This window comes from Typopeltis vanoorti, chromosome 3 (assembly GCF_054136105.1).
Source record: "Typopeltis vanoorti isolate ZY-2024b chromosome 3, IOZ_Tvanoo_1.0, whole genome shotgun sequence".
In the NCBI taxonomy this organism is placed as follows: Eukaryota; Metazoa; Arthropoda; class Arachnida; order Uropygi; family Thelyphonidae; genus Typopeltis; species Typopeltis vanoorti.
Window position 1 is genome coordinate 108,203,280 of NC_143551.1, and position 20,104 is coordinate 108,223,383.

The 20,104-nt window shown below is 35.8% G+C and overlaps 1 protein-coding gene across 2 annotated transcripts in view; it reads right to left on the reverse strand.

Annotated features, from left to right (window-relative positions):
* Hcf (Host cell factor) overlaps positions 1–19,459 on the reverse strand; it is a 502,792-nt gene extending 483,333 nt beyond the window's left edge. For both annotated transcript variants that reach the window (XM_090390794.1, XM_090390792.1), the window contains exons 1-2: positions 19,300–19,459; positions 333–642 (exon numbers count right to left, since the gene is read on the reverse strand). In XM_090390794.1, the coding sequence (XP_090246920.1) occupies positions 333–642; positions 19,300–19,459 (470 nt within the window). The remainder of the gene's footprint in view (positions 1–332; positions 643–19,299) is intronic.
* Between the last annotated feature and the right edge of the window lie 645 nt (positions 19,460–20,104).

A 20,104-nucleotide genomic window follows, 5' to 3' on the forward strand; every position in this document is an offset into this window, starting at 1 on the left:
AAGAAAATAAACCTATTAGATTCAAGAATTTCCTCCAGGCATCATTATTTGATTTTGCAATTGCAGATAAATATTTCAATTGAGAAAAAAATAATTTTTTTAACATATAAACATGTTTTAAATAATATAAAAATATCCCAAGTGTCCATTATCACAAATAATATCAGCTTTTTTCTTTCTTCTTCTCTTTTTTAACATAAATATATACATACTTATTAACTTTTATTTTGTTTTGAAATAACAAAATTTTGAATGGTTTCATTTGCAAACAATGATGACTGCTGCAATTCTTGTGAGACAGTCAATCTGACAAATTTTCAATTACAACTTACCTTGGAATATTATTTTTGGGATCATCACTATCATTTGCCAAACCACCAAATAAGTATACTTTATTTCCAATTAAAGTGAAACTGTGACCTAATCTGGGGCACGGAGGAGAGGAATTTTTTGGAGGCCGGGGTTTAAGCCTCTTCCATTCCCACCTACTGGCTTGAAGTTCATATAGTTCATTAGAGTACTTGCCATACTCAACCATTCCTCCAAATACAAGAAGACGAGTCCCATCACAAACAAATCCATATGCAGCACAACCAGGAGGAATATCACCTTTCACAGGTGGTACAAACCACTGATTGGAACCTAAAAAAAAATGTAATGTAATATAACAGAAAATTCAATATAAGTATTTCACATTTTTTTTTATAATTTCCTACATTAAATCGAATACAGATGAAGCTAAAAATGGGAACACTAAGAAGTATTTTGTTTTTCAATTTTATGAATTCTTACAGAATGTATTTTCACATGGATGCTTTACTGAAATAAAAAAAAGTGAATGTGAGTATGCATCACCACTCAGCACTGTGCCGAAGAATATTGTGATCACTTCTTCTATTCCCTGTCAAACAACCTGGGGTTGGGTATTTACATGTATTTGTTCCAATATGTAAGAAAACTAGGTTTCTTACACATTGAAAGAAAAAACATGCACACACACACAGCCATTTTAATTACTAAGATTGCATATCTATTATATGAATTCTTAGTATATCAAACTTCTTGTTCTCTAACAGATTCAACAGTTGGCAAGAGCGAGCTAGAGCTTCTGTTTATTTTATTCAAGGATCACTCTTAGATGTAAACGAGAACAGTGAAGTTGGCATTTAGAAGATGAGTGGAGTGGCCAATTCAGTGTTGCAAAGATCTTGAAAAAAAAAAATTTCAAGATTTTGAAATTTGGAAGGCTAGGACTAGTTGGTTAGGATATACTGGAAAAAGTGAAAAGATCAGGAAGTCTGGGGTAAGACTGCTTCTGAAATGCAGTTGCAAGATGAGTCATTGCTGTTTGATAGGAAAGATCATGGGTTTGAATCACAACTAAGATATATAAGGAATCATCATAAAAGCTTTTTTTTTTTACTCTTTTTAAACATAAATATATACAGATTAACTGTTATTTTGTTCTGAAATTATAACAAAACTTCTTTCCATTTAGTAACTCTGGTTTTCATTTCACAAAACAGATAAACTGGCTGGAGAATGCATGCAATTAATAATTAGAAACTCAGTAGCCAAGGATAGAGAGATTTAGGGACCACATGTTGAGATACCATAACCAATAATATCCCCTTTTTAAATTCCAATAGATTTTGGCAATGAAAAAGGGTATAGTGGCTCAAAGAAATAATGTTCATATAGTTCCACTGTACAAGTCCTTGATTATACTGCATTTGGACTACTTCAGAAATCTGTGCTCAAAGTGAGTCAGATTTCTGAAGAGATTATGGAAAGTATTGTTATTATGGAGACCAGAGACATCATGGAAGACCCAACTATTATACACACAAATCCTATCATACCTCTCCTTGAATCCATTCATCATCAAGGAACTCGCAACCAATTCTAGCAATTGATTCCACTCATTCACCACTCTCCATGCAAAAAATCTGATCAGCACCCTGTCCCCCCCCCCCTACTAACCATACTTTTACACAACTTCCATGGATGGTCTCTAGTTCTCTATTTATCATATATTGAAAAATTTTCCTTTGCATAAACCTTATAAAAACCCCTTTAATATCTTTAAAAAAAGTTCCTATCATGTCCTCTCTTTTCCACTTATCAACTAAACTTAATACCCAACAAACCTTCAACCTATCCCTCACAGGAAGCATTCCACACACCTGTTACCAGTTTAGTCACTCATCTCTGAATCTTCTCTACCACCTCCTCGTCCCCCAAGAAATCCAGGGGTGACCAAATATGTGCACAATAGTCAAGATGTGGCCGAACCATGGTCTTATAAAGAGGAATAACCAACATCCCTATCTTTAATTGTTAGCATGATTTTCAACATCCAAGTAATCCTTTTGAACTGTTTTACCAACTTTTGCAATACTCTCTGAACTTCAACTCTGTCCACAATTATCCCAAAGTCCCTAACCTCGTCAATTTCCTGCAAGCCAATACCATCAATACCTTACATTTTGCAACATTAAATCAAAATCATTATCTGAGGTTTGTGATTGATCAGCGAATTTAGAGCTTGTGTAAAATTGTTGATTTTATCTGTTTTATCGTGTTTTTCCCTTAGAAAATTACTGTTTTATAGTATTAAATTATGGTTCACATATTTTTTCTTAAAGTATTTCAAATTTACCAACCAAATATAGCATTCTCCTTCTTTGTTGTTTTCTAATAAATCCTAAAACAAACCGATTGTTCCTCCATTGCAGAAGTATTCAAAGTCATCCTGCAATTAATTGCATTGGACCAATTAAGATGAGCACTGAAGCGCTATGCACTCTCGAATTTTCATACCTCAATAAAAATGCAATAATACGGTCATGTGCATCCGCAGAGGGGGAACGGGGGGAAAATAATTTTTCTGTCTCTTTGCTGTGCTTCTTCTTATGGTGCTATCTTCTATCGAAGGTTAGCGACCATCTTGGTGAACAAACTGCGTTCTTGCGTTAATTGGAGCAGTTGTGAGCTGCTCTTCCCTGTCCACGTCTTGATGTTGTCAAACTATGATAATCTTTTTCTTCCTCTAGTTCCTTTGCCATCAATTCTTCCTACCAAAATAGTCTGCAGAAGTTGGTATTTGCTGCTTCTCATGATGTGGCCAAGATATGATGTTTTTCATTTCTTGATTTTTTTGTACAAGATCTTTAGCCCTGCAATGGATTTTAAGACATCTTCATTGGCAATTTTTTCTGTCCATGATATCTTTAGCATTCTTCTGTATAGCCACATCTCAAAAGCTTCAATTTTATTGATGGCTGTCGCCCTCAATGTTCATGTTTCAACTCCATAGAGCAGAATAGACCACACGTAGCATTTCAGCATCTAACTTCCATGTTTAGGTCTTTATTGCAGAATAATGTTCTCATTTTCATGAAGGACTGCCGTGCAACTTCAATCCTTGTATTTATATCAATTTCAGGATCTCGCCTTTCATTAAGCCAGCAACCAAGATATTTATATCTTGACATTGATCGATATTTTTCCCACTGAGTGTCAATTTCATTGATGAGGTTGGATGATGACCATGTATTTTGTCTTGTTGATGTTTATATATATTCCCATTTTTTGGCTTTCTATGTATACTCTGTCAATGAGTTTTTGGAGATTCATAATGTTATCTGTAATTAGCATGGTGTCATCTGTATATCGTAGGTTGTTAACAATCTTTCCATTTATTGTAATTCCCTCTGGACATTCTTCCAATGCCTTGTTAAAGATTACCTCTGCGTATATGTTGAACAAGAGTGGTGAGAGCACGCATCCTTGTCTCACTCCTCTTTTGATGTTAATATCACTGGTGGTAATGTTGTCTAATTGAATGGAAACCGACTGATTCTAATACAGATTTCTTATTAGTCTTATTCGTCTAGCCCTATTTGTTGAAGGACTTCTATTAAGTTAGTGTGTCTGCTTTGTCGAATGCTTTTTCAAAATCTATGAAACACATAAAGACAGATTTCTGTTTTTCTATGCATTTTTGTATCAATATTTGTGCACAGAAAAGGGCCTCTCTAGTACCAAAACCATTCCGAAAGCCGAATTGCGTTTCACTTAGAGTTTCTTCACTTTTTCTATAAATCCGATTCTGAATTACTTTCAAAAATATTTTTAATGTTTGGCTCATTAGACTAATAAGTTGGAAGTTGCCACAGGAATTCGCTTTGGGTCTCTTTGGGATAGCGATAAATGTAGATTTGCACCAATCTGATGGAAATTCATCACTTTCATATATTTTATTAAATAGTTTTTCAAGAAGTTTGATGTTATCTGGTTCTATTAATTTTAAAAATTCTGTTTGCACACCATCTGGTCCACTGGCTTTTTCTGTTTTACTTGATCTTATAGCATTCTCTATTTCACATATCATAATTGCTGGTCCTTGAATGTTATCTTTTATATTTATAGGCTTTTGTCTAGTATCATTGAAAAATTCTGTTACATATTTTATCCAAATCTGTGCTTTATTCTCTTCTTCTAGAACTATTTTTCCACTTTCGTCTCTTAGAGACACTGTTTGCTTTGTTTTCCAGAAATTTCGTTCATTTTCTTATGCAGATTGAAATTATGTTTCTTCTGAAGCACAGTGCCGAAACCAGGGCGTGGCGAAAGAGGCACCCACCACGGGTGCAAAATGTCAAAAATAAAAATAGAAATAAATAGATATAAAAGTCTGCTATTTTACATTGTATTTTTAAATTTCGGTAATATGCCACTTGAGACACACAAATTCCGCAACACACTGCAACTCATTTTGATGGGGTTAATAGTATTTAACAAACTGCATGTAGTAAAATTTAACTTGTTACATTTAAATTTTTCAAAATTTTTGTCATTTTTGGATTGGGGGGGGGGGGGGGGGCACAAGTTAGACACTTCCCACAGGTGCTTCATACCCTCGTTACTGTATTGCTGAAGCAGTTCAATCTCAGTACATTAATTTTCATCCAAGGCGATCTCCTCTGTCATTTCTGGTGCCTAAGCCATGTTCTCCAACAATTTCTCCAACACCCCCCCCCACTTTTGCATTGAGGTCACCCGTTAATATGTTTATATCATGTCTCTTTGTTAGGTTTTTAATCTCTTTTAATAAGTGTTCATAAAACTCTTCAACATCTTCTTCACTTTTGTCAGCTGTGGGTGCATAAGCTTGGATGATGTTTATATTAACGGAGTTTCCCTTAAGTTGTAACAGCATTATCCTTTCAGAAAATGGGATCCCATTTATTACTGATTTATTAATTTCTTCATCTACTATTACAGCTACACCATGTCGATGTTTGTTCTTATCATTCCCAGAGTAATACATTGTCATATTATCTTGTTGACACTTTCCAGATCCTGGCCATCTTGCCTCACAAATTCCCAAACTCTGGATGCCCAGCCTCTTCATTTCTCTTGTGGCATTTCTTAATTTGCCAGCTTCAGATAGAGTTCTGACATTCCAAGTTGCAATTTTTAAAAGTGGACACCATTTTGAGGCCGGAGATTCTTCGCACCCCTGTCCCATTTAAGGGACGCAGGGAACTCGGGGCCAATTGCAAGAGCTTGCTTGCCATAGTGGGTGTTCTGCAGATAAGGTAGAGCAGTAGTTTCTCCATTTGCTTTCTGCTCCACAGTATTACAGACATACACAACTTAATCATATTGCCATCTGCAAATCTCTGATCACAAGCTTTTCCATCATCATTTGGCTTCAACCTTGTGTCAGTACTGACATGCTGCTTCCCACTGTCAGGGGCAGTGCCCCAGCAGGTGCTTATTTAATGGCGGCACTACTCGCCATGTCACCAAGTTGTCATTGGTGTTGGTCCACGGCTGCTTATTCACCAGATTGCTCTGCTTATGTCGCAGCTAGCCTCCATATTTGAAGGCTGTTCCTGATCCACCACTTGGGGATGCACCTGGTAGTAGTCAGCTCTGCCCCGGGGCTGTGCTTCGAATTGACCACTGTCAATTTTTAACAAATTTGAGGAGAAGGAATGTGCATTAGTCTCAATGCAGGTGAACATGCATATCAGTTTTGAAAGAAAACTCCTCTATATCATGCAACAGTGATGATTTCTTAAGGTAGGCATTCACTTCATCCGCCCTGGTTCTGCAGGATACAACAGGCAGTGTTTGTCGAAAATCACCAGCAAATATTTATTATTATTATTATTATTACATGACACATCCAGGGAGTCCAAAGACTCATCGAGGGAGGGCACCTACTCTACAACTTACTGCCTCCACCAACTACAACGAACCACAACTACCATCATCTATACCAATGCCATCTACCACCACCACTAGTATTTTCACAAACATCCATGGCGGGAATTCGAACCCGCAGCCTTTTGGCAGGAGAGCAGATACAATAACCACTTGGCCAACCAGGCCGGCAAAAAAACAGTTATTCCAGACATTCTTCAATTGTCTGATGAGATATCCCTCAGTATTCTGTTGACCATTTCAACAGATGTGAATTTATCCCAAACAATCAAAGAAACCTTTTGTAATATCAGAATTTAACAATATCTGGCCACATCACAATATCTAACAATAGAAGTTAACAATATCTAAAAAATTTAAGAACATCTAGCCACAGATAATATTTCAATATCTAACAACAGAATTTAACAATAATCTAAAAAATGGACACAAAATAGCGGCCAAATATTGTTGAGGGAGGTAACAAAAAATTAATCACTGCTCCATAATCTGGAGGTGTACATCGATGAAAATGCATATAAACCATCTTTGGAACATCCTCTATCTATTGGTGAAGAAATCATCAATTCATTCTTGAGTTATAAATGCCCATTGAAAACAGACTTTGCTTTATATGCATATATAGTTGTGAATAAGTTACTAAGACAGGATCTACCCTTTACAAAGCTGTGCTGTCTAGTACATGGAATCCCTATCAACCCACTGTTGGATTTTACCTTTAACTAACTTTTCCAATACTTTAAACAATCACTCCTGATATATATTAATTGGTCTGTAATTAGCTACCTCTGTCTTGAAGCTACCTTGATGCAATGGAACTTCTTATCTTATCCTCTTTCCACTACCCTGGAACCCTGCCAGAGCAGAGGCTTAGACTGAACAACTTCATCAGAGGCCAACTCTCTTGCACATGCCTGCAATACACAGAGGCTGACATGCCATCCAGTCCCACTGCAGTGTTCACATTTATATTTTTCAATATGTTGAACACCTTCTGTTTATCTATCTTACATCAGCAACTACAAAATCTCCACGTGGATGATAGACCTTTGCAAAACGATCATTCAGCAACTCAACTATTTCTTTTGGTTCAGTCGTCTTCCTGCCAAGAGCACTGTTTAAAAAAAAACTCTTGGGTTTACTTTGGCCTGCTTAGCTAATTCTCTCTCATAATCTGATTTGACCTTTCTTATAAAACTAGTCATCCTTCTTGCTTGCACTTTGTACTGCGCAAGAATATGATGATCGCCTTCTCTTTATATTCCTTCTACAGTGTTTTCTTTTTTTTTCCAGCTCTTGTTTTATATCTCTACTTATCCATTTAATCCCCACTTGGTTTATCTTCCTGACATTGGGTATGTAGTCTGATACTGCTTTTCTCAAACAATCTCTGACCACTTACTATGCGCTACTGACATTCTTTCCTTGTGGCTTCTCCAGCCATGGCACTTCTCCAAGATGTCTCCTAAGTCTGTCATAATTACCAGCTTTATAGTTCAACATAAACTCTTTCTTGACAGAGAATTCGATGTTTAGCAACTTCCCAGAACAAGACAGTATTGTCACTCTCCCCAATTGGAGGCAGAGTGTCTACCTTGGTTACAGTGATATCTCCTAATGCTATTATCAGATCCAACATTCTCAAACCCCCTTATCTCCTTTATAGCATGATGTTTCATGTAATTATCCCTTAGCAACTGTATGAATTGCACTTCGACCTTGCCATGTATCTAAGTCAGATCTTTGGAAGAGTGAGGATAAATTTAGGAAATGTAATCTACAGTGTCTGGCAACAAGATGTTAGTAGATGGGAGTGTGATCACTTAATGCAAAATGTAGCACCCCAGGTTAAATTTAGTGGGCTAAGTAATACATGGTGTAAGAGAAGTTGTGGGATGAAGGAGGTATTGCAATTTATGTATACTACCGCCAGAAGTATTCGAAATAAGGTTGAGAAGTTTTGGCATTGGTTAACACAACTTGGCCAAAAGCTATTAGCATTAGGAAAATGAGGTTGACCAAGATTGATATGGTCATAGGAACAGAATGCAAGGATATAGTGTCTCCAGAGGAAGGGAGAAGAAACAGGATGGGGTGCAGAGCGGTTTTGCTAATGACAGCAAAGGAATTACAACCAAAAAGAGTAGAAATACATCATAGGAACAGAGATTCAGAGGGCAGTGCATTTGAAACTATCTGGTGTGAGATAGAGGCCAACAGGACTAAATATGTAATTGGTTGTTTCTATAATCCATGTCATCTACATTTGAAACTATCTGGTGTGAGACAGAGGCCAACAGGATTAAATATGTAATTGGTTGTTTCTATAATCCATGTCATCTACATTCTGTAGATGACATGCACTTGCAAATTAGCATGAGTACAGATCAATTAATTATTATGGGAAATTTCGACTATGGGGACATAGGCTGGGAAGAGGAATGGTCACAGGCAGGGAAGGAAATGGAATTTATACAACTGCTGAGAGATAATTACCTGAGGCAACATGTAATGACATGAGGTTCAAGAGTGCCTAGATCTGATTTTTTGTTTGGGGGATGATGAATGGGTGGAATGTTGCCAGAGGTGGTTGTAGGTGCTTCATCAGGGAATGACTTAAGGGTTTGCAGCATGCAGTACTCGCCTCTTTTGTAAGTATTGTGTGAATGATGGCTGGTGTGTGAATAATGGATCTCCCATGATGAGTCTTCTCATTCTATGGAGACACCAATAATAGTGATCTCCATGGAATGAGAATTCCATGGAGATCACTATTATTATTATGTATAATAATAATAATAGTGATATTCATTAGTGTTCTTAATAAATTAACACTTTCAATCTAAACTAAACTGATTCAGTAGGTAGAAATGACGTGAACACAATTCACAAATTATCTTAAATTGTTCACGTCTACCAGAATAAACACTGCATAACACTGCACACAAAAGAGGCAAGTACTGCATGCTGCAAAAAGTTATTTTTTCCTGGAGGAAATACCAACTAAACCTCTAGGTGGTAGACAATTTTCACCATCCAAGAAAATATCACCATTTGCTTAATGGATGTATGAACAGGCTATATTTTATTTTCAGAGAATGTGCTTCACTTTCTGTTCCTATGTAGTCAGGTAAAACCTTTCAAAGACATTCTCTTTCTCTCTCTCTCTCTCTATGCAGAAACAGAAGTAAAATGGTTCTACAAGCTGGCAGACTGATAGTGCATGGAACTGAACCTCATGGTAACAAATCAGGAGGCTTCTCGACCATCCAGTGAGAATCCATCTTCTCAACCATTCAGTTGCCAAAGACAGTAGATTGTATTTCCTTGAGGGGGGGGGGGGGCTGCTTGTGAATCATTTACTTCCCACTGCATGCCCTTACTATTTATTTAATGCTTTCTCCATACTAACAAAGAAAGACAACATATCCAAATTGTTTTATTGTAGATTACAAAAATCTCCCTTAAAAAATAAACTTAAAAAAAAAAATCACTTCTCTGCTACTCGAGAGTAATATTTGGGAAAAAAAGTACCATATTTACTTCTCAAAACAGCAATTTAAATTATGTGCACCACCTAAGCATCCAAACCAGACTTGTTACTCTTAATGGAACTTCATCTGGCAACCTCAACAACTACTATTCATCTCAAATACCCAAACTGCACCTCACACAATTTTGTCATTCATTAGGATAACGTGCATTCATCAGAACTGACATTCCATGTCAGTGAAGGCTAAACCTTGAATTACCACCTCCCCTCCCATTTGATGTGTTCTGGGCTGAAATTTCCTTATCAAATTTCGCTGCATTCATTCATAGTTTTTATGTCTCTTCCTCTCTAAAGTTGAATTTTCTACAGCCAACATAACCACCAAACAGTGAGACAATCTTTCTTGGGGACTTCAAAATCCATAATACAAACTAATCTTCCTTCTTTTTTCTTTCTTTTAGCATTACACGGTGATCAGCATTCATTTCAGAAATTATGGACTTTACAACCGTGTTATAAATAACTATTTTAATTTCCAAACATTTAGACTTTCATATTAAGGTCGTCATCTAGAGTATACACAAATATACAAGAACAAGCTGAGTTACATTTCACACAGTATGCTAAAGAGACAATGATTTGATCAACTGTTATTCTACTGGCATGATCTCTAGTGAAAATATAATATAAGATTTTTTTACCTTGGGAATAATGTCTATTAGGGTTACAAAAATTTTATAAACTTGGTTATTTTACTCCTGATCCCAAGTAAGCAAACAGTTAAGTTTGCACCTGAAACATAGTTCAAGTCTAAAGGTGGTGCAACACCAGGGCAACTCATTGTAAAGGTGGGTAAAGCTCTGATCACTATTCTTAGTATTTTCCATAATGTAAAGCACATCTCACCAAGAGATGTATACTGCAATACATTATGGGTGAGGTCTCCTCAGTGAGTATGACAGCAAAATGTTTTGTAGCAGGAGAATTATGTTGATGGAGAGATTCATAAAGAGTAATGTCAAAGCTAAGAGATCTTGGTGTTATCTAAAACATACCTTAATTTTGGTAATAAGGCGTTGATTATTTTTTTTAAGTAGAAGTGGGAAAGCTCTACCAACTCCTTAGTGTTGTTACTGCTAATTTCTTAGCTAGGTAACATGTAGGCCTGTCAATTCCTGCCACTATTGGTCTGAGATATGTTATCTTTGAGTATTTCGGAAGGCCTAGATTCTTGGTGGTCTTAAATGGTGTGGTATTACCTACCAACACCAAGGAGTAAGTAGGCAAATACTATTAAAAGATCATATACATAAGGAGATCACAGTTTAAGGCACTAGTTATAGGTCTTCAAAGCTTTGAATGATTATGCACTACAAAGTTTGTACAAGAAGAGGAAGGGAGTAAGCTCTCATTAACAAAAGCTATTGATATGATTTAAAAATAGGGATCCCATACGTCCCGGTTTTATTACTTCTGTCCCGGCGCCCCGATATGTTTAATTCGGGATGCTAAATGTCCCTGAGTTTTAACAATATAAAAATATTAACATTTCTAATAAGAATAAGTACAAGTCGTAATATTTTTGGGTGCTTTTAAAAATGTATGTTTACAAAACAAAAAGCAGAGACATATTTATTTTGTAGTTCGGTGAATTACCAGAATGTTAGAATTTTGGGAAAACAATTTAATTCCATACATTTTATTCAGCCGGAGAAAAGAATGTCAGAATGAGGGAGACAGTCGCCCAACTGTATGTTTAACTAATCACAACCACGGCATCTATTTCTTTCGTCTGGTGGTCAGCAGTAAATTTTTTGCAATCTTTTGTCTCAAGCTTAGTTCGCATAGTACGATATCCGACGGTCCAAAATGTTTCTCATTGGTCAACATGTTTCTGAATATTAACACGGCACGATAGTTCATTTTCTTTCAACCAATGAGAAACATTTTGGATCGTTGGGTAAAGTTTTCCAGCATTTTCACCAATTCACTCTCAGAGTCGAAAGTCTGAAATATTTTTGTGATTTTGTCGAAACTGAATACAAGACTATTTTAGGTCATAGCAAAACACGATGGCTTTCACTGCAGCCATGTTAAATTCGTTTTATTGAGATGTACAATGGGCTTAAATCCTATTTCTTGTCTCAAGATAAATGTCCAACTATTTTGAATATGTTTTTCAGTGATAAGAAGTCTTTCATTTATCTTCTATTTTTAAAAAATCAGATGAAAATGTTTTCTGAGGCAATCCAGCGAAATGAAAGAGAATATGCTACGGGTTGTGAGGTAAAAAAAGAGATAGACATTCTTATTACGAAAATTTTATTGCATGAAAATGAGAAGTATTTACCCAGTGAAGTGAAAATCGAAATGAAAAATCTTTGTGAAGAAGGTTTAATGACTGAATCATCATTTAGAGACAACATCTCCAATTTCTACTTCACTGCAATTCAATATATATTCAAGAATGGACTCAAAATCAGTTTAGTGTATTTACTAAAATGGAATGGGCTTGCTTGCACACACCTGTATCTTGGGAAAATTTAATGAAATGTGTCAAAGAAATTAAGACCATCTTACCAAATTTCAACTTAAATGAAGAGAACATTATTATTATTATTATTCGTGACACCTCCAAGGAGTCCGAAGACTCATCGCGGGAGGACACCTACAACTGTCTCAACCACTACACCAAACCTCTACTACAAATCAATGCCATCTACCGCCCACCTCCACCACTACCACAACTAGTATTTTTTGTCTGTAAATTGCATGTTCTGAAGGGCTGATTTGTCTGTATGCGGGATGAAAAACCCGAGTTTCCGGGAGAAAAATCCCTGCTACCTCTGTATGAGATCGGCTAACTCACCTTCGATTGAAATCGTCCAGATAAAGATTCCTCCCGTCGCGACGAGAATCGAACTTAGGCCTATTCCAATCGAAGGGCGCAATGTACGTTGTTCTTCCAATTGCGCTACGAAGGCGCTTATCTGATGAGTACAGCCATGTTAAAATGTATGCAACTGAGTACAAAATTAATGAATGGAATAATGCCAGTTGTAAACTTGAGGATAGGTGGAAAGAAATCTTTGGTCATTTTAAAAAGGAACAAATTACTTACAGTGAAATAGCTTCAATTATAAGTTTTTGTTTGACCTTACCAGGATCAAATGCTTCTATTGAATGAATTTTTTCATTGATGAATTCGTTATGGACAAATGATAGGAATCGCTTGCAACTGGACACAGTTAAATCTATTATGCTTATTAAAACCCATTACAGAAACATCATGTTCAGAGTTTTTCGATATAGTATCTAAGAATCGATAACTCTTGCAAAAAATCCATTCTTCAACCAAATATAATAATGATTCTGCAAGTAGCAGTAAAATGGGACAGGCAAAGACTTGTTGCAAAGACAAAGAAAAATTAAAAAAATTAAAAATTTTTTTAATTTTTAAATTATATTAAATAAATTAAATTAATTTATTTTTCATATAATTTCAGATATTATGCATCTACACAATACGCATAAGGCTCATGTTGTTTATATTTTATTGTATTTACATTGCAGTTCCCATTTTATTGACATATTAACATTTTATATCTTTATTCTATGTCTTTATATTTCATATACTTATTAATGTTTGGTTTAAGTGTTACTTGTTTAAGTATTGTCATCTGTGTTTAAGTGTTGTTATTAGAATTCTATTTATTTGACGTATGTAAATACATTTATGTTATCTGCATTAATAAATCAAATTCAAATAAATATTTAATTTTTTTATTTTAAAATACATAATGTTAATGAATAAAATTTATTTCTCTTAATCCTTAATTCTACAAAATTTATTGTGTCCTGGTTTTTTGTTTTCAAAAAATGGGATCCCTATTTAAAAGTAAGTGAAAGATCATTTATATACAGAAAGAAGAGAGTGGGTGAAGATAACCTAGGGTATACGTATGCTAGAACTGATGGAGAAATCTGAAGAGAGGAAGCCAGCTTCCATTACACAGTAAATGACTAGAGAAAACTAACAATCAAATTACAAGAATTAGATGGCTATAAAACAGTAGTTTACTGAGTAAGCATCTGTGCAAGACCTAATTCCATGTGGTAGAGATGTCAACAGGATGAGTATGTCCAAACTTTTCCATGGCTAAACTGAAATTGTCTTGTCAGAAAGCTGTGATCACCAATATTTCAGTAATCTTTTAATTCTAATTAATTTTTAATTCTCAAATAATTCTCAGTTTGCTCAGGAAATGGAATAAAAGCAATGAACGCTGGGATGTTAAGGTAGCTTTATCTGACACTCGTATGCATAAGCACATTACTATAGGCATAGTAATGTGCCTACTGGTCTTATCAAGAAAGACTTATCAAACAGAATCCATCTTTTGACTAATACTGGTGATAAGAATCTTGTAAGAAAACTTCTAAATATCAGAAAGTCTTAATCCCTCATTCCTGCTGAGGGTTGGTTTAATAAAGCAGTGCTTCATAAGCCTCTCTGAATAACTTTTTTTTAAAAGATATCAGAACATTTCTAAAACAGTAATTCATTGTGATATAATGCATCAGGGAAAATACTCGAGAATCTTTTATGATGCAAGGATCCTTATGAGCTTTTTCATTGAAGGTGAATTAGCCAGTCTTATACGAAGGTAGAAGGAATTTTTCTCCCAGAAACTTGAGTTTTTTCCTCACAGAATAAGCAAACAGCCAGAGAATAAACACAATTAATAGAAAAAATACAGCAGAGAGCTGTGTAATAAAGGAAGTGAATATATTCAATTATACACCTGAGGTGTATAATTGAATATATAGTGTGAAGCAGAGGGGGGGGGCAACTCCAAGGAGTCCTTAAACTCATTGAGGAAAGAGAGGCCCCATATCAAGAATTATCTAACATTTGCGCAGTAACTGTCATACTTTGCTTTGAATTCATTTATAGTCATGGCACCCACAACAGACTTTGGCAGCTTATTCCACTCATTCACCATTCTCCAAGTAAAAGACTTAGTTCTACCCCTTACTAACTACACTCACTCAGTTTCCATGGATGGTCCCTAGTTCTCCTACACCTGTTCTGAAAAATTTCCTCCGAATTCATCTTGTAAAAACCCTCTCAGTAAGTAAAGGGGGATAAAAATCCCTTATTGTTTTTCAGCCAGTATGCGAAACTCTAAGATCGATAACTATAATCTAAACATTTCATGCCGAACCGGTCTGGGTAGTGACCTCTCCTCATAATGTAAAACAGTACTACATCTCCTAGGAGCTGTATATTTTTACATTATAAGAAAATATCAAGAATAGTGAGGGATCTTGCTCCACCTTTGCATCGAGTTGCCTTGGTGTGGCACTACCAAGTGGTCACTTACGCTTGGATCCGCCGACAGTTAGTCGGCATGAAACGTTTAGATTGTAGTTATCGATCTTAGAGTTTCGCATACTGGCTGAAAAACAATAAGGGATTTTTATCCCCCTTTACTTATCAACCTCGCCAGAAAAAATAGCCGTTTGGCTTTTCATCTTATCCTCTCAGTAATTTGAATGTCTCAATCACATCACCCCTTTTCTGCCTATCAACCAGTTTCTGTAACCCACAAATCTTCAACCTGTTCTCGTATGGTTCATTCCACAGACCAGCTACCATCTATCTTGGTCACTTGCCTCTGGATCATCTTTACCTCCTCCTCCCCCATCACCAACAAACCCTGGAACCCAGATCTGCACACAGTAGTCAAGATGGGGTCTTATAAAGGCTCGATAAAGAGGAACAATAACCTGATTGTCTCTGCTCGTCAAAGTATTCTTTGGTACCCAAGTGATCTGATGAGTTGATTTAGCCACTTTTGCTATGTGTCCCCTAAACTTTAACTCCCTATCCATGAACACTCCCAGGTTCTGTCTTCGTCAATTTTCTGGAGTACGGTTCCACCAATGTCGTATACTGCTGATAATCTTTTCACACCCCAAAATGCATAACTTTACACTTTGACGCATTAAACTGCCATCCATTCTCCTTAGCCCAGTCTGCCCATCTATCCAAATCATCCTGCAAAATTTTGACATCATGTGTATTCACTATTCAAAATTAAGTAGATATTGAATACCACATTATTTCTTAGCCGAATAAGAAACTCAAAGATACTAAGGTTTCTGACCATTGAAACCTTAGTATTACATCTAGGTCTACCTACTCACTGATGAGACCTCAAAAAAGCTTGAAACAGGTCTGGGTAGTGACCTTCTCTCATAATGTAGAACAATAAGACATCTCCTAGGAGCTGTGTTTTACATTATGGGAACATACTAAGAACAGTGATTGGAGCTTACTTCACCTTTACTACAAGTCGCCCAGCATTGCACTACCAGGTGTTGGCTTACACTAGACTTGCCGATCTTTATATAGTTTTCTATATTCGGCATGAAACTCTTAGATTGGATCTCCTGTCTTTGAGTCTCTTATTCAGCTAAGAAATAATGTGGTATTCAATATCCACTTAATTTTTAATAAATTTTAATTTTTAATAACTTTGCTGAAGTGAAGCTGGTTGGCTCTTATTTTAGTAATGTGTATTCACTATTGCACTACCCAACTTTGCATCATTGGCAAATAACTGAGTTCCTCTCAGATCCTTTCCTATATCATTAATGAACAAATTAAATAGCAGTGGTCCATATAGCAGTCACAGGCCTTCTTTTGGACTGTACTCCTGAATAAACTAATCTCTGATATCTCTCCATCAATGACCCTACTATCCATCTCACCAACCCTATATCCATCCCCATGCGCTGCAGTTTACTGATTAGAATTCCATGCGGTATCCTATCAAAGGCCTTTGCAAAGTCCAGCAGTATCACTGTAAACTCATTACCCTTATCCAATTCAGACATTACTGTATTATAAAACATGGTATCCCTTTTCAATCTATCCATTCCTGTATTTTGCTCTTGACCACCTTCTCCAATACTCTGACACAATGACTCCTGATCAGTCAGTAATTTGCAACAGCAGTCTTGGAGCCTCCTTTATGCAATGGAACTATTTTCCCCTCTTTCAATCCACTCAGGACTAACCCAGAGCTGAAATCTAGATTTAGCAATATGGTCAAGGGCACTGACAATTCCTTTGCCACTTCACATAAAAATCGAGCTGGTATACCATCCAACTGAATAGTGTGCTGTTTAGTGTAGAGTAGCCTTTAGAAACTCCACAGGGGTGTTTGTAATAATAATATAAGCAGTGCTGCATATACATAGTATATTATTTATGTTGAAGTTTCTGAAAAAGAAAACTTCAACATGAACAATTTCTATGATTTTGTGATGATAAATAATTTATCATAAAAAAATCAGCTGACACCTTTCATTCTGTATAGCAATTAGGCAAGGTCATTTTGGCCTCTCTAACTTTTGTAGACTGAGGGTGCAGTTCAATCTCCATCAGCAACCAATGAGAGATAGCTGGCCCAAGACAATCACTAATTATACATGGCATCTAGGTGTGAAGAGAAGCAGCTAAGAAGTGCTGCCATCTCGTAGTCCCTAATCCTAACACTGTGTTTTGGTATCTGAAAATAATGTGGGTTCTACAGTCGAATTTCTTGAGTTTATGGAATGAAAAATCTGAGTTTCCAGGGGGGGGGGGGGGATCCTGCTTGCCTGTGCTGATCGACTAACTTGAGAACTGGTCAAAAAACAGTTTAGTTCCTCTATCTTCCTTAGTAAGTTCAATTCTGGTCAACGACTAGAATAAAACTTAGGACACACACTCTTCAGGCAGTCTAGTGCTGTGGACAGCACACACACACACACAGTTTCCACTGAGCTACACAGGTCTTAAATAAATAATTTACTAGCTAAAATTAATTATTGGCAAGTCGACATTTCACTAGCATTATCAGAGGCAATTTAATGTTACAACTCATTGAAAACACTGTCCTTGTTATCCAAGTCAGTCATTTTGGTTTGCATTTTCAATGGGGTTGTAGTGGTAAATTGCCTCTGATAATGACAGCGAAACACTGGCTTGTCATTAATTAATTTTAGTTAGTAAATTATTTACTTACGTTCAATGTGTATGTAGTTTTTTTTTGTTCCAGAAATTTCAACATGAATAACAGAAAGAGCTATGGAAATTTAAACATGGATTATACATAGTACACACTGCACAATCATGCTAATTTTCCACCTCATATATGGAGCCTGTTATAAAGAAATGCAACTTCTTTTAAATGTATTCTTTACAACAAATGTAAATAAATGACAATTATTTCTGTAATGTGTTGTTTATTTCTTGTACTTTGGATTATATTTTTTATTACTACTTGCATATTTTATTCAATGTATGCCAGGTTAACATCCCATCTAACATAACAACAAAAAATAATGTAATTTGTTGATAGTTTTTTTTTTTTTTTTAATTAAACCATTAAACTAGTCATGTGGTACAAAGTGAAAGGCCTAACAGGAAAGTTACCTAACAGATCATATGCTGGGCTCACTTTTTCCCCTTGGATTTTTACTTCTCCCTTGGAGTCTCACCACCATATACATAAGTGCAGTTTCATATAGAAACCTCCCCCTTCAAGAGTCTTCAATTCTGGGAGGATGCTCTAATAATAATAATTGCTACATAGAAGACAATTAATAAATAACCGAGAATTTTTTCATTGGGGTATTTCAACGATTCCCAGTTTGTATGTTTGTTTTTTTTTTCTGCAATCCAGACAATTTGACAACCCCACCCCGTAATGGGTAAAACTCTCCAAGGTAAATATTCGTCTTCGATTTCACATCTTAAATAATTCTAGAATTTTTTTTATTTCGAAGTTACGTTTTATGTGTTTTCTTAATAAAAGCATCGCATTAAAAAGGCAAATTTTATTTGCTAAACACAGTATTCAATTCTTGAGAATTAAATACCTAACAACACATATACTCGCTAACCCTAATTTCTAATCAAACTGAAATAGTTGTCTGAGTTGAGATTATGGCGTCGTGAGTGCAGTTCGATGTATGGGCTACAGAAAAACCCGGATGTTATATAGTCAACAGAAAGTTGTATGTAAACTATCGCCATTTTTGCAATTTGCGGTACGCACGGCAACATGACATTCGAACAATAAGTCATAAGAACACTGATTCATTAGAATAGTAACCGCTACATATGTTAATCTTAAAAATGGCAAAACATCTCTATCCATTTCTCAGTACGTTCACTTAAGATACTGTAAATAAACGCACCGACATATAACTCATGACATTCTACAGGGCGCCGCCATCTTGGGAACGACGCCAAGGAGTTAAAATAAAATTAAACAAAAATCCACTAATGATTCAGATGCAAATCAAGTTGTAAAATTTAGATTAATGCTATAACGCTCTGGCATATCCAATATTCAGATTTAATGTCAGGTCAAATATAAAGTATTTTTTACGGTTTCGCGCCCTTGCAATCCTCTGACAGAAATCTGAATATGTCGCCATATTGAATGATCATATAGTAGAAGTCCAGATATGGCTTACACATGATATATAAAATTATTGCTTACTTGTATTATACACATGTAGCTCATCAACAATTCCTTCGTTTCCGCCACCAAATACAATCATAAGGTCTTTGATAGCAACCGCTCGATGACCATGGCGCGGTCGTGGAGCAGGACCAGTTGTATTAGTCACCCGCTTCCACTTCATCATGGGTGCCGCCATCTTGGCTCATACCCACAATGCTGGAGAGATCGTATTGGAATCACATATAAAACTATAAAAGGCTGAATTCTTCATTCTTTATCTCCAAAATTCTTACAATAAAAATATTAAAGTCTCTTTTCATTAATTTTTTCGTTATTAAATACTTGATTTTGTAAAAATTTATTTTTTATTTCCCATAATGCATTATTCTGAATTATATGATCAGCTGTATGTACTGCCATTTGTGTATCTGGTAGTTCTGTGGCTTGATTGAAGTTCTGTTCTATAATTATGAATAAAAGTTTATTTTTTGATGCGTATATTCATTCAAACTTGTTTACTTAGAAATATATCAGACCAATAATCCGTATAATTTTTTCAAGTGATGATGTGGATGGAGCCATTTCTAAAGACGATTGGTTGTTCATTTATTCACGTTTCTACCATTTTCTTGCTTATGATATCAATTGTTTACGTGGGAGTGTTTGATAATGTGTATACTGAATGCGGTTTTGAATTTTATGCAGAACCTGCTGAACGTAAGGAAAGCATTTTCCCAGTTTGGTTAAAAATGCCAGCAAATGCGCTTGTTAACGTGGGATATTTAGTAATAGCTGCAGGTTGGTTTGCATATATTTTCAAGTTGTCATTATCGGAATATGA